The 25,833-nt window shown below is 40.7% G+C and overlaps 1 protein-coding gene across 1 annotated transcript; it reads left to right on the top strand.

Moving 5' to 3' along the window:
• The first annotated feature begins 18,827 nt into the window (after nt 1-18,827).
• ACRALDRAFT_1043874 (uncharacterized protein) lies at nt 18,828-21,588 on the top strand. The gene is made up of 3 exons (XM_071015327.1): nt 18,828-19,032; nt 19,090-19,701; nt 19,769-21,588. The coding sequence occupies exons 1-3, from the start codon at nt 18,970-18,972 to the stop codon at nt 21,059-21,061; spliced, it is 1,968 nt and encodes a 655-aa protein (XP_070874242.1). The 5' UTR covers nt 18,828-18,969; the 3' UTR covers nt 21,062-21,588.
• The last annotated feature ends 4,245 nt before the right edge of the window (nt 21,589-25,833 follow it).

The raw sequence follows: 25,833 nt of genomic DNA, 5'->3' as shown, positions 1-25,833 counted from the left end.
GAACCTACTAATTATTAGAACCCTGCTATTACCGCTCCGGTATTACTAAGACACTATTATAAGACCGACTTATATCCTTATAAATCCGATAATAATTAGTATACTAATACTATACCGCTCCTTTTCTAATAGTATGAGTATATACTTTTATATCCTCGGGCTTATCGCCCCCGAGGCGTTTAATATACCTAAGATATCTATTTAAAGTCAGAATCGGCCACTTATCGGTATTACTTTAGCACCCTAAGGGCGTCCCTAGGAATACCTATAGTAAGACTCGTATAGCGCCGGTATTATAATACCGCGCGTTATTCTTTTTTTTAGCCTGTTTTTTCTTAGGAGGTATCTTAGAAATAGTTAACGCTAAACCTAAACCGACCCGCGCCCCCTATAGCACCCCTTTATTTATAGTAACGGACTTAGATTAATTAACTCGATTATTACTATATAACTAGCTACGATCCACCTTATTAGCCCGCCCTAAAACTACCGACTTCCCGCCCGCGCTACTACTTATAAATAGGTGATATTAAAGGAATAAGAACACCCTATCTATTTATAAGGAGTCGAACACGTATTATTAGTAACTATAGTATAGGACCGGGAACGAAGACGGGAATAAAGGGGCGGGCAGCTTAAAGGAAAACCTATAATATCGCGATGAGAGGGTTAAAGGAGGGAAAATAAAAAGAAGGGCGGAGGTCCTTAAAATTTTTAATTAACCTGACTATAGTTATAAAAGGCTACCGAATTTAGTAGGTATATATAATAAAGGCAGGTGCCCCTACTAAACCCCCCGCCTAGAAGGAAGGTATAAATTTTTGATATATTGGGCTACAAGTAGTAGGCTGTACGCGCGGAAGAGAGGAATCAAGCAAAATAGCTATTGAATTCGTAGATCCGTAGGATTACTGCTTGTTACGCAAAACGCGTAGTTATGTGTAAAGAACTGACTTCTGGGATTTCTTCCTGGATCCGGGGCTGGCAAAAGACCCTGAAAGATTGGGTGGCGACTGTTACGTCAACAGCTTACACGACGGTTATCACGCCACGTTATTTGCTTAAGTAATAACCAAGATATCGTATTTACGATACCTAGTATATTTATATTATTATTATTATGATTATTACTTATTATAAGTATAATATTAACACCCCCCCGTAAGCTGACTCTTATATAATAAGTGCAGCTTAGTCAGGTTATACTTATGATTATATTATATTATAGCGTAGTAATCCTAGTCTATCTAAGACTAGAATACATAGAGGGAAAATTTGAAAAAACCTCTTCTTTTTAATTCAAGGGAAAATTCAAAAACCCTTATTATTATTATAGTATATTATTCAAAGGAAAATTCAGAAAAACCTTTAATATCTAGGAAAACCCGAAGGTAAAAAACCTGGTTATTCCCCTTATAAAGAACTAAGAATACCAAGTATTAAAACCTAGTATTTTAATTCTTTGATATTATTATAAGGCGGCAAATTATACTTAGGTAACGTATTATCCTTATAACCTAGGTTGTTATATAACCGCAAAGAGTATTATAAGTCTCTTTTGCTAAACCTTTAGTCATTATATCAGCTATATTAAATTCCGTATTTATATATACGATTTTTACTTTATTATTTTATAGCTATTGCCTACAGTAGTGATACTGCCTGTCGATATGCTTTACCCGTTTATGAAATTCAGGGTTTTCGGCGAGCTTCTTTGCACTCTCACTATCTATTAAGATAGTAGGAATCTCGAGAGTATTATTATTATTATTATTATTATTATTATTATTATTTTTATTATTATTTTTATTACCTCTTATATTAGAATCTAGACCTAGATTCTCTAGTATATCTTTATATAGATTATAAAGATAGATTCCTTCTTTAGAAGCTTCTGTGAGAGCCATATATTCGGCCTCTATTATTAATAAAGCAACGACTTTTTATTTAGTTAAGGTCTAACTAACGGGGTTATTTACTCCCACGCAGTAAATATATCCTGAAGTCGAGGTTCTATCCTCGATTATATCTAAAAAGCTGGTATTAGAATAACCGTAAATACCAAGGTCTTCTTTATTATAGTTATATAAAAGACCGATATTAGGATATATATTTATATAAGCCCAGATTCGATTTAACGCAGTAAAGTGGTCTTACGAGGGATTACTTATATAGCGAGAACACTAGTTAACTGCGTACGTTATATCTGGTCTTGAATGCAAGGCTAGATATAATAAAGCCCTGATTTCCTATTAGTATTTACTTATATTATTAGTTAACGCTTATTCAGGATTTAGTACTAGGACCTTCTTGTGTATACAAGGGGTGTTAACCCTTTTTAGACTTCGTTTATTATACCTTTTAAGTATCTTCTTAGTTTAAGGCAACTAACTTATAGAGAGAGTCTTATTATCTTTATTTATGTTTATTATATGGCCTAGAAAGGTATTTATTTCACCTAAGTCTTTAAGTGTAATATCTTTAGACATCTCCAAAAAGAAATAGTCTAAAGTATCCTCAGAAGGGCTTAGAGCCACTATATCGTCAACGTGGCATAAAAGAATAGCTCGTTCTTCTATTCTTTTAATTTTTTTATATTTATAAAAGGTAAAAAGTCCGTTATTATATTCAGAGACCCGGTAACCTAGCTTAGATAATATCTTAACCAGGTAATTATACCAGAGTCTAGGACTTTGTTTCAACCCGTACAAAGCTTTATTAAGCTTACAGAGTGTTATATTATTATTATTTTCTAAGCTGTCTTCTTTCTCGAAGCCTATAGGTTATATAGCGTATATCAGGGTATCTATATCAGCATGAACGAACGCGTTTTTAATATCGAACTGCCTAGATTTCTAGCCGTGCGATACGCCTAGTATTAAAGCTAGTTTATAGCTTTCTGGCCGGCAGGTAGTTAAAAAGGTTTCTAGGTAATTAAGACCTAGAACCTGATTAAACCCCTGAATAACCCACCGAGCCTTATATTGAATAGCTTCGCTAGTGCTATTATATTTAATTCTGAAGACCTAACGACCCCTAGTACGTGGTAGTCTTCTTTTATTTTATTATAATTATTAAGCGTATTTCTTATACTTATTAAGTCCTAGGTCTTTCTCTTTTCGAGTTCTAATATTTCTGCTACCATCGCGTCTATCTATTTATCTTTATCTAGGCAGTTTATAGCCTGTTTATAGGTAGCTGGTTGGTTAATCGAATTTATAGTTAAAAGAAATAAGGAACTTTCTCAAAACTATAGGGTTCTAAGTATAGTATCTTTTATAAGGAATAGTGCACTACTATTAGTGAATATTAAATCCTTATAGTCCGGTTTTAAAGGTTCTAAAGGTATTTAGACTTCTAGCCTAGTACTTTGGCTACTATTATTATTATTAGCCGGGCTATAGTTAATATTATTATTATTATTATTATTATTATTATTAATAGCTGGAACTTTATAGCCCGCTGCCCGTAGACTCTTTCGTCTATTATTATTCTCTTCTTCAGATTAACTAGACTTAATAGAACGTTTCGAAACGCGCGAAGGAATATTTTATAAAAATTAACCGGTATTTTCACTAAAAGTGATTCCTTTATTATACTTAACGGGTTAATAAGGCCCGCGGTTAGAAACCTGATTATATGCCTGAGTATTAATATAAGGAGGGAGGTTATTATTATTTTCAGGCGTATAGTTATTATTATAGTTATCTAAAGAAGAGTGAAGAAACTGAATCTCTAAGATATAAACGTCTCGAAACCAACCAGTCTTTCTAGTTACTGGGTTATAAACCTTATAGTTATAGTTATTAAAACCTATTAAAGCACCTCGAAGTGCTCTTATATCTAGTTTCTTTATATTCGGGTCGTTATTTTTATAATAAATAATAGAACCCTAAACCCGTATATTATTAATATTAGGTTTCTGACCTTATAAAAGCTTAAAGGGACTCTTATATTTAAGAGCTGAATTGGGTGATCTGTTATATATATAAACAGCTAAGAGCATAGCTTCACCCTAAAGGTATCGAGGCAGTCTTAAGTGGAAAAGAAGAGCTCGAACCTTTTCTATTATAGTTCTTATAACTCGTTTAACAGAGCCTTAAGCTTTATAAGTGTACGATGGCTTTATATTATGCTTTATACCTATAAAGAGGTGTTAAAAAGAGGCGTTATTAAATTCTTTTCCACCGTCTATATCTACTTCTTTAATAAAGAAGTGATATTTATTATTATTATTATTATTTTCCACCTAAGCTTTCCACTCTTTTATAGCTATAACTACCGTTATTTTAGACTTATCTAAGAGTAGTTATACCCATAGAAACCGGGTAGAACGGTCTAGTATAAATAAAATCCAACGCTTTTTATTATAAGAAAGAGGTTTGATCGGTCTATAAAGATCCATATAAACCTTTTCTAAATAAGAAAAGTCTTTGTATTTATTAACTAAATCTTTATTCGTAAGTGTAATAGACTTACTCTTCTTATAGGCATTATAGCTCTATATTTTAATTAACTCTTCGTTAGTTATATTATAATCTTTTTAAAGAGTATTAGTATAAAGACTTTTTAAGGCAACAGGGTTAATATAACCCATCCTGTTATACCACAGCGTTGTGTTTTCAGTTATGGAGGTAGTCCTTCGACGGTTATTACGATCTCTTTATTTATAAAGCTCTTCTTAAGGTTAAAGAGGTTAAAGAGGTTAAGGTTTCTTTGTTATATTATTTCTTTATTAAAGTTCAACCAACCCCTTTCTTTATTTATTTAATTTCTTTAAAGCCTGTTCTTTGAACCTCTGAAACCTCTTTTTGCTAGTTAAGTCTTAAGACTGTTCTTTAGGTAAAATACCTCTTTGCAACAGTTTGTTTATATTCTTTCTAGTATTTATTATATTTATTTTCTAAGACTCAACCCCCCCGTACGACAGTGCCCGTGCTGCAGCCCAGTATAGCCCGTTATAAAGCAGAGCCGTTATATAAAGAAAGACGGGCTCTTTATTATTAAATAATAAGAGCTTTTTGTTTCTAGTAAGACCGCGAGCTTTACTATTAAGACAATAGAGACTAATAATATTCGTGCCTATTTCCGGTATATAAAGGCACTCTTTTAAAAGCAAAAGCTTTCTAGTATCCCTGAATTTTATAACGCAGTCTCCTTCACCTTATATCTTTCTTTCCTTTACCTAACCCTAATAAATAGTTCTCTTTTTAGAATTATAAGTAGAAAAGAGTCTTTTATTTATACTAATATACGCTATAGCCCCGCTATCTATATAGAAATTCAGATCTAATTTAATACTGTTTTCTGTTTATATTTAATGAATCTTTTCTACTAACTAATCTATATTAAGGTTAGTATTCTTTATATCTTTATTTTTAAAAGAGATAATAAATACCTAATCTATATATATTAAATCTTATATAAAGGATTCGGACGGTCTAAAAGAGGAAACGGAGGAGGGAGGACGTCTTTAAAGATAACGCCAGCCTCTTCGTCTTTATTATCGTCTTCCTATTCTTTTTCCTTTTCTTTCTCCTACGGCTAATCCTACTACTAATTCTGTTAATCTATAATTATATTAACTATAGTAAACTCGTCGTTTTCCTCTTCTAAAGACGTATCTAAGGCATACTATTCCTTTACCTTTAGTATAAGGTTTATTATACGTTTCTCCCTTTAAAAGAGACGCGTATTTCCACCTCCTTTCTTTTCCTTATCCTTTTAAGAGGACTAGGATTTATTTACCCTATTCTAGGTATTTTTCCTTAATCCTGCATTATCCTTTATTACCTAGTTCTTAGGTGCTTTTTTAGGATAAAGAAAGTAGTGGTTAGTCGGCGTATAGCCAGGCTTCTTATAGTTCTCACAGAATAAACCCTTAGTTTTCTTCTAGGGCTTTTTATTCTTCTATAACTTCGAACCTTATATAAGGAGGGTATTCGACGGCTAATCGACCTTTCTTAAAGCATCTATTAATTCCGCTATTAATTTATCTAGTGTATAACTAATAATATTATAACGAAGAGCTTAAGTTATTTGCCCTACTATAGATTCGTACCTCTTATCGAGACTATTAAGAATCCAGGTAAAGATCACCTTATTAGAAAAGGATATACCTCTTTGATTTAAGGTAAGCAGTCTCTCTTATATTTTATATAAATACGCTTCGAGATTAGGGAATTCTAAAGGCGAGAGGTTAAAAAAAGAAGTCAGGACGATATAGTCGGCCTAGAATCCCTTTACTTTATATAAATCCTTTAGTTTATCCTATACTTTTAAAGCTTTGTTTATTCCTTAAACCTGGGTTAAGGGACCGTCTAAAAGAGCAGAGAGTATATCTCTAGCTGCCTTTAGAGACTCCTCCTTCTGTTTTATAGAAGGATTTACTAGAAGGGGCTTTATACCGTCTTTAATATATTTTCCTTTACGAGCGAAGTAAGCGTGTATTCCTATTATCTAGTTTTGATAGTCTATGCTGCCCTGGAGCTGCCGGACCGAAATTTCTTTGCTAGTCTCTTATTAAGCTATTTTTAAGTAGCAGAACGATATTTTTTATTATTTATTTAGGTTAAAATTAACTAAGTTATTTAACGATTTGTTTGTATTATTTTTATTCGTTTTCCTTTATTCCTTTTTTTGTTATTACGTTATCGATAAAGCATAGAAATAAAGAATACTAAGCCAAAGGTCTGATTCTGATTAGCCTAGCTTCGAAAAGTGGGTCCAAAAGTGGGTCTAAACGGTGAAGCTATTTATAGATCTCGCGGCGCGAAGAAAAGCGATGCTTATATAAAGCGAATAACAGGATTTCCACGGGCGGACTTTTTACTAAAAGCTTATATACCACGTTACGATATCCTGTTATTATAGGCAGCGCGGTAGGTTAAGTGGCTTAATTATTATAGCTATTTTTCGTGGAGTAGTTATAAGAGCTTTAAAGAGCTACTGCGTTTAATCCACGTATTCGTTATTTTTCTTCTTTTTTAAAAAGTCCCTTTATAAATAAAGGAACAGTATATCCGATTATAACAAAGAGTCTTATTCCGATTATATGGTTCTTCCGGAATAGGAATAAAGAGCTGGCCTCTTAGCACGACTCTTAGCGACCGTATTAGGAAGAATAAAGAGCTTTAAACCGTAGTATCGGTACAAACGGTTCGAATCGATTAGCTGTCTTCGGGAGATAAAGGGATTTTATATAGTCGGAGATAAGGCTCTGCGACTAGGAGAGGATAAAAGGATGGCCTAAAAAGGCAGGTAGCCTGTACAGGCAGGGAGTCTTTTTAATATTTCGAATAAAATAAAAGGGTAGAAAAGAGTAGATTTCCTTCTTTGCTAACCCGTGCTACGCACCACCATCCGACACGATACCAGCACTAAAGCCTATATAGCGCTGGATTAGTGCCAGCACTATACTGGCACTAAAGCCTATATAGCGCTAGATTAGTGCCAGCACTATACTAGCACTAAAGCCCGTATAGCGCCGGATTAGTGCTAGCACTATACTAACGCTAAAGCCCGTATAGCGCTGGACTAATGCTAGCAGTAGCTAAGTCCTAGGTAGACCGAGGTTTCCCTATGGCTATATAGAGCGGAAACTATGCCCTCCCCTTTAAGTAATATATCCTATTTATATATTATTTACTATACCCTAAGGTTACCTAACTTAAATCCTCTTATAGGTCCTATAGTACTGGCTGGCTAGAGATATATACGGTTAGTGTATATTAAATAGTAGTAACTAAAATAAGATTATTCGATCTTAGTAAGGTTCGCGTACCGATCCTATTAAACGACTATAGAGACTATTCTAGTTACACGATCCTAGGGTAAGTAACTATCCGCCGTTAATAAAGTGCCTCCCTTTAAATAGGACTAGGCGATAAGCAGCGATTATTAAGCTATAGCCTAATAACGCTAATAAGGAACTACTTACCCACGCGCCCCTTACTATATTCACTAGCCCCTTAGCGTGAAGTATAAAGGTCTGCGTACTAAACCCCTATTTAGTTAAATAGCTATATATAGCGCCCTAAGCGGACACGTAGCTAAGCGGTACCGGTTAACCGTGGTCCACTAAGTAAAGCGCCTCCCCTTTATTAGGACTAGGCGAGTAAGCGATAAGTATAAGAGTCCACGAGTACTAGTTATCCGATAGGCCCGTATCTAAAACGACCTATTAAACACTAAATAGTATTATCGTGGAACCCGCTTAATAATAACCGACGCTCCTTACCCCGTTCTCCTAGACTCTCCCCCTACGCTAAGGGATCTAAAAGGCGTACGTCCGCTCGCCGTAATAGCGAACGCCTATCTAGATATAGCCGAAAAGGTTCTTATGCCCGAATATCGGCTACTCCTCTTTATAGCCGAGTAAGCAGGGAACCTCCCTAGCACTAGTAAAGCTAGCTATACTATAACCTCTAGAGGAAGAGTCTCTAAAGCTATCCTGCCTCCTTAGCTAACCTATCCTACTAAGTGGGTTACCTATCACGACTCTTTTATAAAGGTATTCTATAATTAGCTAAACGAGGAGCCAGAGTATATCGACCTTTATAAGTCTATAGTTATACCCCGTAGTATCGTAGTAAAGGAAAAGGAGCTAGCCCCTTTTACCGCCAGCTATAATTCTCCGCTAGTAAAACTAAAGATTAAGGTTAAGGGATCGGAATTATTTTTAATCCGCCCCGCTATAAGTATAGTCGAATAGCCGGTCGGAAGTTTCCCCGAAAATATAGCGGAAAGCCTTTCTTTAAAGTATACTAAACCTTTTAAAGGAACGCCCGACTATACTATAACGCCTAATAACCGTATACTATTCTCCGACTAGGAAAGTTACTAAGCCGATACTATAAGTAACCGCGATAAGCGTATAAGCCCTACGCCCTCTAATATTATATACTACCCTCGCGATAAGACGGAGGATATCGGATCCGGAAACGGTAGGAACCCGGAATATTAATAATAAGTAGCCCTTCTAGGTAATAGTCCCCCTAGACGTAATCCCCCTAGCGTAGGCCCTCCCCTAGGGAATATACCGGGCGCTAGCTACCCGGAACTATACCTATATATATAATAGTCGGATTTACTTGCTATCCTTGGCTAGCGCGATACTTAGACGCACCGATTTAAGGCTAACGACCTAGGCTACTTTAAGCCTCCTTTATACTTTACTACCGACTAGGATCTTAAGACTAAAGGAACTAAACTAATCTATATAGACGTTTTCCGCTTTACTAATATAATAGACTAATATACCGGCCTAAGTGCCTAGCACCGCGAGTCCCTTCCCCGTAGACTAGCCCGTTATTTATTAGGCGAGGCTTTTATATAGTTTATAAGCCTTAATAAGGGATAACGTTTATACCTTACTATAATAGCCACTATTACGGAATAAAAGACTACCCTATAGGAAAGGTTCCGACTATCTTAAGAGGAAGCCGAGTATAAGCTAAGGCGTAAACGATATACCCTAGACGATATAGTTACCCGCCGTGATATCCGTGTTTTCGCCGATAAGGTAATCCGATTAGCGAAGGCGGCTAACGAACCTAGAGGTAAGTATTTAGCTCTTATATAGGATCGCTTAGACGCTAACCTAGCGAATACTATTCCCCGTCCTAGACCGGAGACTATAACGACCGACTTTATAAATAGCCTAGCTAGTATAATACTAGGATAGTACCGGAACTATACTAATAGAGCCTAGAAAGCACTTATTACCCGATAAACCCTGCCACGGATTAAACGGATATCGACTATAAACTAATCTTCCTAGGTATACTAGCCCTTTCCCCGGTACCCGGATCGACGCGGCAGCCCGGCTCCACGCCGCTTACCGTAGCCTAAATAATATTTACTAGCGCCGGATCGTTATCCCCTATTCCCGGAATATCGCTTACTAGGACCAGGACCAGGACCAGGATAATTCCGCTAGAATAACCGCGCCCTACTAGCCCTAGGAACGCTAAACCGATACGTAAATAAACACGGCTAACGGCTCTTAGCCAATAATACGTCTAATTAACCAGCGCGCGGTAAGCGGAACTTTCGCCGGGAACGATCCAGGGATCTAGTAAACACTACTATTAACGATAAGGTCTCCGATAAAGGATATAAGAACGATAAGGAACTAGAGGACCTATATTATTTCGAAAAGGAGTTTAATAGTTCTAAGGACCTTATAGATAATAAAGCCAAGACCGATAAAGGTAGCGATTAACTATACTAGGTTACCGATAGACCCGGATTCGTACCTAAGTACCGAGATCTTTACTAGGTACGACGATAATATACTAAGTATAGATAGCTAATAAGATCTAATAATAAGGCCCTCCGCTATAAGAAGTCCTGTTCCTACTTATTCCTAATAGAGGAATAAGGCGGTTAGGACTCCCCGCTAATTAAAGGCGCTTTATAGGAAGTAATAGACTTAGTAGCCGGCCTATACGGTTATATATACATAAGGGTCTAAGTTCGTATAACCCTAGATAACGCTCCCTTTAAAGTTTATATTAATTTAGGTGCCTCGCGATACGTTATAAGCTAGCACCTCCTCCTATACCTCCCCGATATAGAAGTCGACACGTCTAAGAGATCTACGCTTCGCGGCGTGGGTACTTTAGATATTATCGGATAGGCTTTATTTACCCTGCTAGTATAAGGCACGGTAAATAACTAGCCCCGAGTCGGACGGCTATATATAAAGGCTTAGGTGGTTCCTAGGCTAGAAGCCGGTCTGCTCCTTAGGCAGGAATTTAACTATCCGAATAAAGTCGATATCCTTAACTCGCGGGACGCTATCTAGATTAGGTCCTATAAAGGTCTTATTATCCCGGCCCGTATCTTCGCTAAACGTTTATTAGTTAGGCGCCGATTAAAAGCCGCTAAAAAGGTTATTATTCCGCTATATTAATACGGATTCGTCCTATTTAAGGAACGGAATATAACCTTAAACTCTATAGAATTCTAACCGGATATTAAGGGTTTACTAAACTATATCCTTAGCGAAGGGATATCCGTCCTAATCTATAACGCTAACGACCGGCCACTATTTATTTCCCGGGGTAATAAGCTAGGGTATATAGATCCCTTCCACGCTAACAGATATTTTAATATAAAGTAAGATAAAGCCCGCGATATTCTAATAAAACGACTAAAGGCCGCCGAGAAGCCCCTAAGTCCGGAAGGATAAGGCGATATCTTTAAAGGGCATTTACCTATTAGCGGGAAGCTCGGAATCGCTAAGAGCCTAGATACCCTAACTAAAGCGACTCTAAAAGGCGTGACTATCTATAACCACGGAGCCTGCTTTATACGACGCTTTACTAGGATTATCGATAACTACCCTAAGGTTTAGACGGACTAAGGCGTTATCGATATAGATAAGAAGGACTATATACGCGTTCCCCTAATTAACGGGTAGTATACCTAAAGGATTAGCTAGAAGCTATATCCACTAAGCTATAAGGACGAGGCCTTTCTAGACTAGACCCTAGACGGACTTTACGACTAGGACCGTATAGAATAGACGTTAGTACTAACTCCTTTTAGTGCTCCGGTTTTTATTATATACCGAGAGGTAAAAAGTAAACGTAAAGGCCGTATAGTAGTTAACCTTTATACCCTAAATAAGGTTACTATCCTAGATATATACCCGATACAGCTCTAGGACAAGGTTATTAAGCGACTCCGAGGGAAAAAGTTTATCTTTATTATCGACGCCCGGGCCTACTTTTACTAGTTCCCTATATATAAGCCGCACCGCGAGCAGTTTACTATTATTTCTTAACGGGGATAGGAATAACTAAAGGTCGCCCTAATAGGCTTCCGTAACTCGCCCGCGTACGTCTAACGCTATATAGACTAGCTCCTTTACCTATACTAGGACTTTATCTCCGCCTTTATCGATAATATCGTTATTATATCGGATACTAAGGATAACCACGCTAAGCACCTAAATATAGTACTCTCCCTATTTAGTAAAAAGAGGATTAGTATCTCTCCCGATAAGTCCTTTATTAGATATTCGTTAGTTTAACTACTAGGATTTAAGGTCGACGCCCTTAGGCTATCGAATACTAAAGAATATACCGAGGCTTTATAAAAGATTCGCCCTCTAACTTCTTTTTAGTCCTTAGAACGTTAGATCGGGATAACGGGGTAGCTTTACTATCTTATCCCCCGATTCTCTTATCGAATCGCTCCCCTTTAATAATAAAAGACGACCCTTCTCGCCGAGGCTTATTAAATCAGGAAAGATAAGGGATAGGCCCGTAAGGCGTATACTAGATATATAATATTCGAGGCCACTACTAAAGAGTTAGCTATATTCTATAATATCACCGGCGCTCTTACCTCGGATACTTACCTATTCTATTATATCCCCACTAAGATCCTCTTTATCTAGCTAAACGCCTTTAAAAAGCACGGGTTCTCCGCTATACTCTTTTAGCTAGTCGATAAGACCGAATAGCTTATTAAAGGAACCTTTAAGAAGACCGATATTCGACTAGTGCTTTATATTAGTAAGGGGCTTAACGCCGCCGAAGAAAAGTACTGGCCTATAGAACTTAAGGTTACCTGCCTAGTATAGGCCGTTCGTAAGACCCGCACTATTATCTAGTCTGCTTATCGTAACCCTACTATAGTCCTTATAGACTACGCCGCTATTATTAGTATTATAAAGTCGATAGTCCTATCTAGCACCGATAAGACTAGGCTAAATATAAAGCTTACCCTCTCCTCTAAGTTCCTTAGCTAATTCTAGTTAGATTATCGATATATCCCCGGTAAGACGAATATAGTAGCCGATACCTTATCTTAGCTACCTATTACCGATAGCCCCCCGGCTAAAGGCCTAGGCGAATTAGACCGGATTTAGAAAGACTAGGCTATATACTATATTAGCGAAATCTAAATAGAGGACGATATACGATAAAGGATTATTAAAGGATACGCTAACGACTCAAAGTAGGTACCTATCCTCGCCTAAACCACTAACTATAACTTACTAGTTAAGATCCTTTTTAAGGTAAATAATAGTCTCCTGTATTAGGTGGATTTAAATAGGAGAAAGCGCCTTTATATCCCCTTCTCCCTACGTAATGAATTCCTCTAGGCCGCCCACGATAACTAGTATTATTTCGGAGCTAAACGGATATAGTACAATTTAGTTAGCCGTTTTATAATCCTATAACTCTATAAGGAGGTTAACTTATATATCGCTTAATATAAGATATATCGCACCTACTAAACGGATCGGCAGGCTCCCCTTAGCGAGATACAGCCTATCCTAACGCCCCTTATCCCTTTTTATACTATTACTATAGACTTTATTATCGGGCTACCCGAAGTGCCCTTTATAGGGATACCGTGGTAACACCAAGGCTTCCCTTTATTTAATACCCTCCTAACCGTTATGGATAAGTTCTTAAAGGCCTCCCTGCTTATCCCTGGCTATAGCACCTATACCGCCGAGGACTAGGTGTCCATGCTCTTTTAAGCCCTTTAGATAGGTAACTAGGGTATCCCCCGCGCTATTATCTCGGATTATAACCCTAAGTTCCTATTAGACTTCTAGATAACTTTATAGAAGGTAGCCGGAACTAAGCTAAAGTTCTTAACGGTATAGTATCCCTAAACCGATAGTATTTCCGAGAGGAAGAACTAAACCGTCGAGATCGGGATATATATATACCTAGCGGATAACCTAAACGCCCTATAGCCGAAGGTGATTATACCTTTATAGTTTAACCTAAATAACGCCTTTAATAAGACGCTTAGCTATATACTAAATAAGATATTATATAGCACTAAAAGGAATAGCCCGCTTAACCTGATTACTAACATTAACCCTAAGTTTATACGCGAGATATTCTAGGGGGATACGAAACTTATTATTATAATAGTATAGATATATATAAAGCGCCTATACGATAAGAAACGGCGTAATATTCGGTTCTAGCCCGGCGACCGCGTATATATCCGCCTTAGCCGCGGATACTCGCTCCTAGGTAAGGCTAGTCCTAAGCTTAGTGCTTAACGGATAGGCCCCTTTAAGGTCCTTAAGTAAGTATCGCCGTTAGTATACCGATTAGATCTGCCAAAAACTCTTAACGTGCACCCCGTTATTAGTATTTCTTAACTCTAAATAGTTAGGTTCGCGGAGATACCTAAGATTAAAGGACCCGTCGACGTGTAAGATAGGGACTAAGAGTAATAGCGAGACCTATATAAGCACTATAAGATCAAGGCTATCCTAGATAAACGGATTACCCGTAGGGGAAAAGGTAAGCCACGTACCGAGTACCTTATCCGATAAAAGGACTGGCCGGACTAGTAGAACGTCTAGATACTAGTAAACGTAATAGAAGCTCCGGATTTAGTAGAGGAATTTAAGGAACGTTAAAGAGCTTTAGAAGTGCTTTATTTAGTATTAAAGGGAATAAAAGAGGTTGAAAGACTAGAGCCCGGCGAGCTTTAAAGAACTAAAGGGACCTATTTAGCCTCGCGGCGGAGCCAGGCTAGGGCTAAAGAACCAGCCCCCTTAATAACGAACGCTCCTTTAGAAGGCGCGACCGATATAGTAAGAATAACACTATCTAATCTCGAACTAGCAGGAACAGAAGCCCTACCGGCTATATAGCCCTAGCGTACACGTAAATCAGTATAGCTGGCTCGAAAATAAAAGATTTCCTTAGCCGCCTATAGCTTTACTATTTTCCTTTATTCTTTACCTATAGCTAAGCGATTATAATAACTATCCTAACCTAGACCGCTTATCTAACCTATTATACACCGTGTTACTATCGCGATTAATACTATCTGCCTATTATATCCCGTTTTCCCCGTTACTATCCTATTACTACTAGTATATATTTCCCCCACGTCCACTAAAATACTCCTTATAGTTAATACCTATTCCCCTATCTATGCCCCTAAGAACCGACTTCTATGTTATAAGATACCCCGATAGTATACACCGATTAAAGGATACCGAGCTCCGCGAGGAATTTAGTAGGTTCTTCCGAGCCGGTAGGGACGGAACGGGCCTGACTTACGAAGGCTATTTTCGAGTAGTCTCCCTCTTTAGAGATAAGAACACGGTGACTAGACACCTTATTATAGCCGGACCCTCCTTTAAACAGTGGTGCGAGCGTAATAAGTTAATTATCGATAAGTACCGCCGGTAAGCTATAAGCTCGGGGTACGATAACCCTATAAACCAGGGACTACGCCGTACTATCTTTATACTAAAGGGAATCGTGGACTAAACCGTCTTAGAAGATAGAGCTAAAGAAATAGTGGCAGAATACCACTAACACTAATTCCTAATCGAGGCTAGCTATACTATCGCTAAGTGGCCCTAGCCAGAGTAAATATTTAAGGAGCTCCTTATTATAGTAAGGTATAACGCGCCCCGAGGCCCTAATAGATAATTCCTCTACGGGAGCGCGTAAAGAGTAATACCCACTATAGTCACCGCTAGCGGCTTACCTATACCACGACTATCCGCTATTATCGGTTCCTAGTAAGGAACTAAGACCTACTCCGTAGCCACCGTTGATAAGAAGACGGCGGAGGCTATCGATAAGGTAAATAAGCTAAGTACCGAGATAATAACTATAATCCGCTATTTACGAGATAGCGTCCTTAACCAGCTAAGCTTTATTATAGCCGTTATCCCCTTCTATAATATACTTAAGTCCTGCACGAGAACTATTAAGAATAGACTATAGGTCGCTAGAGTAAATAACACGCCGCCTATTCAATTAGTGATAAACATCCTTACTAGTACTAGTATTACCGGTAGACCGACTACGCTTACTAGCGCTAGCGTAATATAGGGCGTGAGCCCTTATCCTGGCCTAGAGCGGAACTAAACGCGTACTTATCGGCGTACCTAGTAAACCGGCCGCTAAGCGCCTCTTCCTCCACCGCTTAGGCGAGGATAAGGTATAGGTCTAAGCTACGAAGAGCTTCTTAACCCGACTATATAACGCGTTAGCGCGGCCGCTAATAGAAGAATTTATAACGCGAGGATAGACCCTTTATACTATTCGCTAGCGGAACTATAGCACCGTCCTGCCGCTGCCCGCGGGAAGATTTACTATATGGTTTATCTCTAACCACGTTATAAATAATATAATCTAGAATACCGTAGACCTCCTACTCCTGGTGGGACTCTGGCGTATAGAATCCTAAGTCTATATTACGCGTTTAGCGGATAATAGTTCGCTTAATAACAGTAAACGATAGGTAATAGCGTAGCGCTTTATAGATAACCCGGACCTAGCCGTGGCGCTAGTCTACCACGCCGTAATAGTCTAGGAGCACTACGACGCTTAAGCCTATAGAGCAGTCCTGGCCTTATATGATATAACGCCGACGGAATTCGAGACTAGACATAGCGAGATTACTACCGAGGAAGCGGCCGCTATTATAAGCCTCGAACCAGATATATAGGGTATCCTAATAGATAAGCCCGAAAAGCCCGCCGTGACTATTATTTAGCGGCACTAAGCCACTATTAGTTTAGCTAAAGGAATTATTGAGCGCCGTATAACGAAACGACTTACCCTATACTCCGCTATATCCCCTATTACCCCTAATTATTATTCTCTACTCTTTCCTTTCTGTTATCTTTCTTTTTTTCTTTTATATTATAGTCGGCTTTCGCGAAGTCTATAGTTAGTAATTCTAAGATAGGAGGATAGGCGGCTAGACACACTTACTAGTATCGTATATAGAACCCACGGAGTTAGAGCACCGCGCTAGGAAGGCGCTATCTTATATAGTAAATTTTTTTTTTCTATTAATAATAAAGAGAGGAATGTCTATATCTATAATATATTACTAGTATAATAATCGGCCTAGCCGAGTCCGAGCTAGACTATATAGACTTAAGCACGGATAGAAGCCCGCGGGACGTAAGGCTTTATCCTCCCCGGGGTATATACTACGCACCACTATCTAACACCATACTAGCACTAAAGCCTATATAACGCTAGATTAGTGCTAGCACTATACTAGCACTAAAGCCTGTATAGCGCTGGATTAGTGCTAGTACTATACTAGCACTAAAGCCTGTATAGCGCCGGATTAGTGCTAGTATTATACTAGCGCTAAAGCTCGTATAGCGCTAGACTAGTGCTAGCACTAGCTAAGTCCTAGGTAGACCGAGGTTTCCCCTTGGCTATATAGAGCGGAAACCTCGCCCTCCCCTTTAAGTAATATATCCTATTTATATATTATTTACTGCACCTTAAGGTTGCCTAACTTAAATCCTCTTATAGGTCCTATAGTACTGGCTGGCCAGAGATATATACAGTTAGTGTATATTAACCCGGGCTTATAACCTTTTAATATATTAGGCTATAAGTAGCAGGCTGTATGCGCGGAAGAGAGGAATTAAGTAAAATAGCTGTTGAATTCGTAGATCCGTAGGATTACTGCTTGTTACGCAAAACGCGTAGTTATATATAAAGAACTGACTTCTGGGATTTCTTCCTGGATCCGGGGCTGGCAAAAGACCCTAAAAGATTAGGTGGCGACTATTACGTTAATAGCTTACGCGACGGTTATCACGCCACGTTATTTACTTAAGTAATAACTAAGATATCGTATTTACGATACCGAGTATATTTATATTATTATTATTATGATTATTCCTTATTATAAGTATAATATCAATATAAATAAAGCAGGCTACCCTAATATAAGGAGGACTCCCGGAAAGCGGAACCGCTACGGCCCTGTTTCGGCCCCCTATATAGTATACCCTACCCTAGGCTAACCCGAAATCTCTAGCCTACTACTTTCCTGTTAGCCACTAGACTAAGGGTGCGATCCAGATACGTATCGAGTCACTACCGGGGCCGCCGAGGCCCCGACGCGGCACCGATCCTAATAAGGAGAGTATAGGGGTTTTTCTACCCACACGGGTTTTTTCCCCCTATAACTAACTAAGAAGGACCGCATAGCCTAAGCTAGGCTCCTAGATTAGATAGGATAGCGGAGTAAGAGAATAATAATAATAATAATAATAATACTAGTGATATTAAAAACAATAGGCTATTTAGACGGCGTAAGGGCCGGGCCGCTAATAGCTAATAGGATAAGTGAGGTAAGGATAGAGTTTATACGGGGGGCGCCCTAACACGTCTTTAAGCTTCGCTTATAAGTTTTATTTATAGGTGTTTAGGAGAGTTGTTTTTAATAAGTTAACAACGATAGGACCCTTTAGAGTATAATATTATAAATTGATAATAATAATAAGAGACCCTATAGGGTTATAATAGTCTTCGTACCTTCCACGCCCTCTCTTTCTACTAATCATATTATTTCTAAAGGAGTCCCTCCGGGATATAACCCCTTAGTTCCTAGGTATTATCCTTATACCTATAATCTGCCTACTTAACTAAAATATATAGAGAAAACCGAACTAATTAATTATAAAGCTTTTATAACTAACTACGTAATTAAAAATTCAATTAACGGTTATAGGCAGTTATAGTAGCTAGTAATATATAGACCCTAGTCGGAATATCTTTTTGCCCTGGTCGGAATATCGTAGACTAATACTCTTTTATAGGCTGTAATAACTATAAGTTATACTTTATATAATATTCTTATTCTAAGACAGGCTCTTAGGCTCCCGCCTATAGGCGTAATTATCTAGGTTCTGATACCCCGCTTTCCTACAGGTCACCTGATCTGACCATCATACTCTGCTAAGATAAGCGACGCGGCACACCGTCACGTGTTTCCGCGCCTCTGAATGTCTCCTCAAAGGATCAGGTCGCGTCTGCCTGATGCCCACCCACTCGTGTCAATCAATTAACACAACCTGCTCCGTATCATTACCTGTCGAACTAAACCCCGCTTGAAACAAATAACACTGTTTGAGACTGACGTACTTGCCCAAACCGCAGACAGCCAGTTTTTCTTTCGCAGTTAGCCATTATGGCCGGTCGGGAATACCGGAGAGAAGGGGATGAAGAACCTGAGGAGGAAGTTGACGAGTCTGTTAGTCTCACTACTTGACCCATTTACATCATCATTTCTCTTCTCATATGCGAATAGGACTACAAGACGCAGAAGGATGCCATTGTTTTGGCCATCGAAGTTAGGGAATCCATGTTGGAGCCGCCCCAGGCGTCCGACTCTAAGAAGGCGGATAGGGACAGCCCAGTTGATGCGGCAGTGAAGTGTGCCTATCAACTCATGCAGCAGCGCATCATTTCTAATCCCAAGGACATGATGGGCATTCTCTTCTTTGGCACGGAAAAATCCAATTTCCACGGCGAGGATGGGAGGGAAGGCTTAGGGTACCGACATTGTTATGTCCTTATCGACTTGGACGTCCCAGCCGCCAAAGATGTCAAGGCACTAAAGAGTCTTGCTGAAGGAGGCGAGGACGGTCGCCAGCACGAGTTTCTGAAACCATCCAAGGAGAGAGTGCAGATGGCAAATGTCTTCTTCTGCGCGAATCAAATGTTCACCACCAAGGCCGCCAACTTTGGTAGCCGCCGTCTCTTCGTCGTCACGGATAACGACGACCCTCATCCTTCGGACAAGTCGGCCAAATCGGCCGCCGCGGTACGAGCGAAGGACTTATATGATCTCGGCGTCACTGTCGAGCTCTTCCCGATAACTCAGCACGATGGGTCATTTGATCACAGTAGATTCTATGACGTAAGTACCCTTTCTCCCCCCGGCCCATCGCTACCCCCCCCTGCTAAATCCGTTACACCTCTCTCAGGATGTAATCTATCGGGATACCACTGGCGAAGGCAATCCTGACCAAGCTCGCGGCTCCAAGTCCGGTGATGGCCCAACACTCTTCAATTCCCTCATTTCAAACATCAACTCAAAACAGACGCCAAAGAGGGCACTCTTTTCCAATTTGCCACTAGAGCTCGCACCGGATGTGAGGATATCAGTCAAGGGCTACAATGTCCTCCATCGTCAAACTCCAGCGCGGAATTGTTATGTCTGGCTGGACGGGGAGAAACCTCAACTTGCGATGAGCGAAACCACACGCATGGCTGAGGATACAGCCCGGACAATCGATACAAAGGAAATTAAGAAGGCCTACAAATTCGGCGGCGAGTATGTCTACTTCTCGCCGGAGGAACAGAAGACCGTCAAGGACTTCGGGTCGCCCATCATCCGCATCATCGGTTTTAAATCGCGCACGTCAATCCCCTTCTGGGCCAGCGTCAAGAAATCAACGTTCCTCTTTCCCAGCGAGGAGGACTATGTCGGTTCCACGCGAGTCTTTACTGCTCTCTGGCGGAAGCTGGTAAGATCTCGAAAGATTGGCATCGCATGGTGCATCCTCCGCACCAACGCGAACCCCGTGCTCTGTGCCGTTATACCGTCTCAAGAGACCTCTAAGGAGGAGGAGGAAGGGGAGAAGGATAACGGGGCGCCTTACCTTCCTCCGGGTATGTGGCTGTATCCTCTACCATTCGCCGATGACTTGCGCGACGGCCCCACGGGCGGCGACTCGGCGCCCATCTGCGCGTCCGACGACCTTGTTGACAAGATGCGCGTTATCGTGCAGCAGCTGCAACTGCCGAAGAGTATATACGACCCAATGCGGTACCCAAACCCTGCCTTACAATGGCATTACAAGATCCTACAAGCGCTGGCGCTGGGTGAAGAAGTACCTGAAAAGCCAGGCGACTCGACCGCGCCCAAGTACAGAGCCATGGGCAAGCGAGCGGGCGGGTACCTGCAGGAGTGGGACCGGAGATTACGGGAGGAAACAAAGGAAGTGACGGAGACGAAGAAGTTCAAGCGGGAGCTGGAAAATGACGATGGTGGCACGGATTCGAAGCCAGCGAAACGGGGCAAGACGGCCTCGGCGAAGGCCTCTGTACCGGGCATGAGTGACGCCGAACTAAGGGCCGCAGTAGATGCCGGTTCACACAAGCAAATACACGTGCCCGCCCTGAAACATTTACTTGTTGCAAGGGACCTGAGTTCTGCGGGCAAGAAATCTGACTTGATTGAGAGATTGGAGCAATGGGCGGAGGAAACCATATAAGGAGCTGGTCTGGCGCCTGTATGCGATGACCTCGTCTAGCATATCCCGCCACTGCGCAGGAGAGTTCACACAAAGGCTATGGTATCCGTCCTGCTTGTCAGCAAGGGCGTCGCCAGGTTTTCCGAGGCCGACGCACATAACAAACGCAAACAGTAAAACAACCGGCCTAAATATATCTCCAGTGCCCTTGATTAGGGCATCCACCAGGAGTCCTTTCTTTATACGTGTATCCCTGGAGCCGTCTTCCGGAAGACGCGGGCTCGAAGTGGTACCGGTGTTCTCTATACGCAGGGCCAGCGGCGGCGGCGGCGGCGGCTTCTTCAGTTCCGTACAAGGAATAAGCAACGCCGCCTCGGCAGGCAGGCGGCGGTAAGTAGTATAGTCTTCGACAAGACCATGACGTAAAAGAACGTGACGACGTAACCGTGAACGCACATACACCACACACAGGGTAGGCGGCGGCGGCTTGTTGGGTTCCTAGTTATAATCAGAGGAATAAAGCAACGCGGCGGCGGAAGTTAACGCTAGTATATCCATCTCTTTCTACTACCTAGATTAAGGCAGGCCTCTTCAGTTCGTAAGTCCCTTCTAGAGGCAGGCAGGTCGGATATTTTCCGCGGCGTGGTATAGCACGCAGGAGGGAGTACTATTAATTATACCGTGGACTTATTCGGACTATGGCAAACTCTTAATCGGACTATGGTCTAAGTAATAACAGCTCTTAACAGGTTCGGCCACCTATTTCTTTTTTTTTTTCTTCGACACGATTCGATCTACTAAGTAAACCGCTAACTAACTATCATGACTATAACCAACACGTATAATTGTCAGGCATTTGTGCCTAAAGACCCCGTAAGCCCGATGGGTTATATTCGCAGAGCCACTTTATATACTGCTCCGAATACGGCAGTACTTGTATTAGATATATTATAGTGTTATTTCCCCTTTTTTACCTATATATTTAATATCGTAGACTGGTACTTTTTTATAGTCTGTAATAAATATAAGTTATACTTTATACGATATTAGTGTCCTGATAGTTATAAGCCCGGCGCTCTGGTGATACGCCTTTATTCCGGTCGATCTAATAGTTATAGGCGTTATAGCCTCTCCCTCTTCTACCTCTTTTTAAAGCCCTCTTTTTGAAGCTCTTGATTGTTATAATAGAGCCTCTTTTCAAGTCCCTGCTCTATTACGGATAGAGTCGTCTACTAGCCCGTCCGCCTACCTATTATCACTAACCCCTTTAACCGCCTCTATCTATTCCTCCTCCTCCTCCTTTTTCCCTCTCCTTCTTATCCACGCCGTCACGATAACTTCGGTTATACTAACCTCCTCTAAGGACTAGCACTAGTGGTATCTGCGTGTAATAGAAGTCGCCGTCTTTAACGAGGTTATAAAGCTTGTGGATCCGGATCTTAACGATACTAAATATCCGAAACGCCTCTAAAAGGTTAGCCCTCCTGCTATAAGCAAAGACGATAATAATTAGGACTAACGATATAAGCTATAGCTCCACGCCTATAATGAATATAAGCAGGAAAATGCCGTAATAAAGGCCGTTCTGGATTATATTACTATTACCGTGGACCGGAGCCTCGCGGAGTCCTTTACTAGTAAAGATAACCCGAAAAAGATCCTGCGAATCCTAAAGACACGCCTTAAGCCTACTAACGCCGCTTAGAGGTTACTTATTAAGCGCTATTAGGACGATTATATATAATCTATTAGGAAGATGCCTTACTAACGCTAGCTTAACAACTTCCGTAAGTTATATAAAGAGGTAAAGACGTATTAGGTTCGCGTGATCGATTCGAAGATAGATTAACTTAACGGATTTTCTAACGCGATCGGATTGATTTCCCCGGAGTGGTTAGAAGCCCGTTTTTCTATAATATTAACGGAAAAAGACGAAGATAATTTACTGGATATCGAGAGCGTTATTAACGAATATACTACCTGGTTATGTTATAGGCACCCTTTGCGTTTAGATCGGAAGCTAGGATCGTTATCGTTTTATATAGCTATATTCCTAGGAAAAGATAAAGAAGGTTAGTAATAGGATCGTTAATCGGATCGTTAAAAGGATCGTTAATAGGGTTAGGGTACTAAAAGGGAATTTATCTACGATTACCGTATAGCCCGGAAGACCCGAAGCTACTATAAGCTAATTTAGACCTGCCTAAACGTTAACCCGGCCCGAAGACGGAAGAACTTTAAGCTATCTAAGGAAACGGAAGAACGCTATAACCGGATTATCGCTAGCTAGGATAATGATCGTCGAAAGAGGTTCTAGAGTAACCTTAAAAAGGACGCCGAAAGTAAGGGAAATAAGGGTTAATAGAAGTTACCCTCGAAAGACCCTTTTAAGGAATTATCTAATTTCGTGGCTACCGGGGGCGCCGGTTCTTCGGACTCGGATTCGGACGATAGAACCGGATCGTATAGTATATATAGCTTTTTGTTAATAATAGCTAGAGCCTTTAAAAATAGGCTGTTAGTTGATTCCGGCACTATAAGGTATATTACTAATAAGCGTTACCTTCTAGAAGACTACCGGCCCGCGGAAAAGCTCGTGATATTCGATACCGGCGGGGGAGAGTCGGATCCCGTTACCGGATTCGGAACCATAAGGCTATAAGTTAAAGATCGAGATCGTTAGCCTTATACACTGATTTTAAAGGATATAGCGTATATTAAGGGATATCCTATAGCCCTTATATTAGCCCTCCGATTATTTCTAATAGGATCGCTCGTTACTAGTAGGTAGGCGTTAGAAATTAAGGAAAAAGGTAGGACCGTTACCCTGTCTTTAAAGAATATAGGAGGTTTGTTTGCCCTCTAACTAACGGCTTAATAATAATAGAGCTTTGTTAATAGGTTAAGAGCCCCGATTATAAGCGTCGCCGACGCTCGTTTATAGTATAAGCGGCTAGGCCACGCAAGCGCCGACGCCCTTAAACATATCACGACCGCCTATATAGGCGGTATAGTCTCTAGAGGGGATTTTCCCCTTATAATAGACTATAAGAGCTGCTCCGGCAGTAAGGCCCGGCGACTAGTATCACGACGATCGCCTAACTACCGGCCTATACACCCTTAGCAGCGTATAGATATCGATATCTTCTCTAATAACGAGTCCTTTAGTAGCCTTACTAAGCTAATACTATATCACTGCCCCTATACACACTTTATCGTGGGGGACTTCCTAAAGGACCTTAAGTCAGCTTTTCTATCGGTTACTTCCTTTAAGCTATGCACGGTAAGGCAGTACCACTATCCTATTATAATAATACGCCTAGATAATAAACGAGCCCTATAAAGCAACCTTAATAACTAGGCCTACTAAAGAGGGATCCTGATCGAGCGGTCGTTACCTAATACGGCCGTATAGAACGCCGGAGCGGAACGCCACGGGGCTATGATATACGCTATAGCCCGGGCCCTTGCTATCGCCTCCGGCTTCTAGTGGGATATATAGCCGGAGATTATCGCCGCCGCGATATATCTATATAATCTAATTCCACGCCGGGACCTTAGGTAGAAGTTGCTAAAGGGTTATATAGATAAATAGGTTAATAAGATAGGTATCGAACGTATTACTAGCACCCTATTAATCGGTCACCTAAAGAGGTTCGGCTACCGTGCCTATCTATTAACTGCTGACTATTAGCGTGGCCGCTGGAAGAACAAGAAGCTCGCGGAGAGGGCTTATATCGGTTATCTAATCGGTTACGAGAGCACTAATATTTATCGGATTTAGGTACTAAAGCTCGGAAGGGTCCTGCGTATAAGAGACGTTAACTTTAATAAAAAGATCCTATATAAGGATCGCGATATAGATCCACTTATTCTAATAAAGCTTTTTAAAGAGCTTAACTTACTTAACGATACCGAAAAGGACGCCCTGGAAACCGTTAGCGTGATGCCGATATACGATTAATATATAGTGTTATAGCAGAATACGACGATAGAGTCGTTCTAAGATATCAGGAGGCCGGAGCAGCTTAAAGCAATTAAACGAGCTATAATTAAACAGGTTATGAAAGAAAAAGAGGTTAAAGTAGTAGCTATTAAAGCAATAGAAAATTCGACTCCCTCGCCTAATTCTGGGGGGGTGGATAAGTCATAATAGCGATCGTAGCCGCCTAAAACGGCAGCTACAGTGGCCACCCGGGTTACTCTTTCCACTAAAGAGCAGCCGGCCCGAGCTCAGGGCTCTACCATAACGCCGACCATAATTACTACTATAATTACCTCCAAAACCTCTCCCAAAACAATGCCCTCTTCTTCTTTTTCCCCTCCTACAACAACGCCTCTAGCTTCACGTTAATTAACGCCTACGGCAGCTATTCCACCGGCTATAACAGCTACCCACTAGCCGGCTCCTCCGGCTAAGCCTCTAGCTCCTATAATATTAGCAGTAACCGCCGCTGCCCCTAACAATAACTCCGATAATAACGACTCGGATAAAGATTCCTCCAATTCCGATAACTCTAACGACACTATTACGCCTACCGCTGGCATCACCACGGCCATAGGTTTATTATCCCCTAATCAGTTAGTTCTAGAGGATAAGATAAGGGCTACTGCCATAGCTACCGTAACGGCAGCCCCGGGCCCTTCCACCACAACCACTCCTACGGCAGCTACTTAATAGCTGCCTCCACCGGCTACCTCTTTAACGCCGACTAGCCCTCTATCTTCGGACTATCCAGCGCCGGATACCCGTCTATCCTCGTCCACGGAGGGTGCCCTATCTTTAGCTACTA

Source organism: Sodiomyces alcalophilus (genome assembly GCF_042370955.1).
Source record: "Sodiomyces alcalophilus JCM 7366 unplaced genomic scaffold ACRALscaffold_5, whole genome shotgun sequence".
Taxonomy (NCBI): Eukaryota; Fungi; Ascomycota; class Sordariomycetes; order Glomerellales; family Plectosphaerellaceae; genus Sodiomyces; species Sodiomyces alcalophilus.
This window is presented reverse-complemented; position numbering and strand designations above follow the sequence as displayed.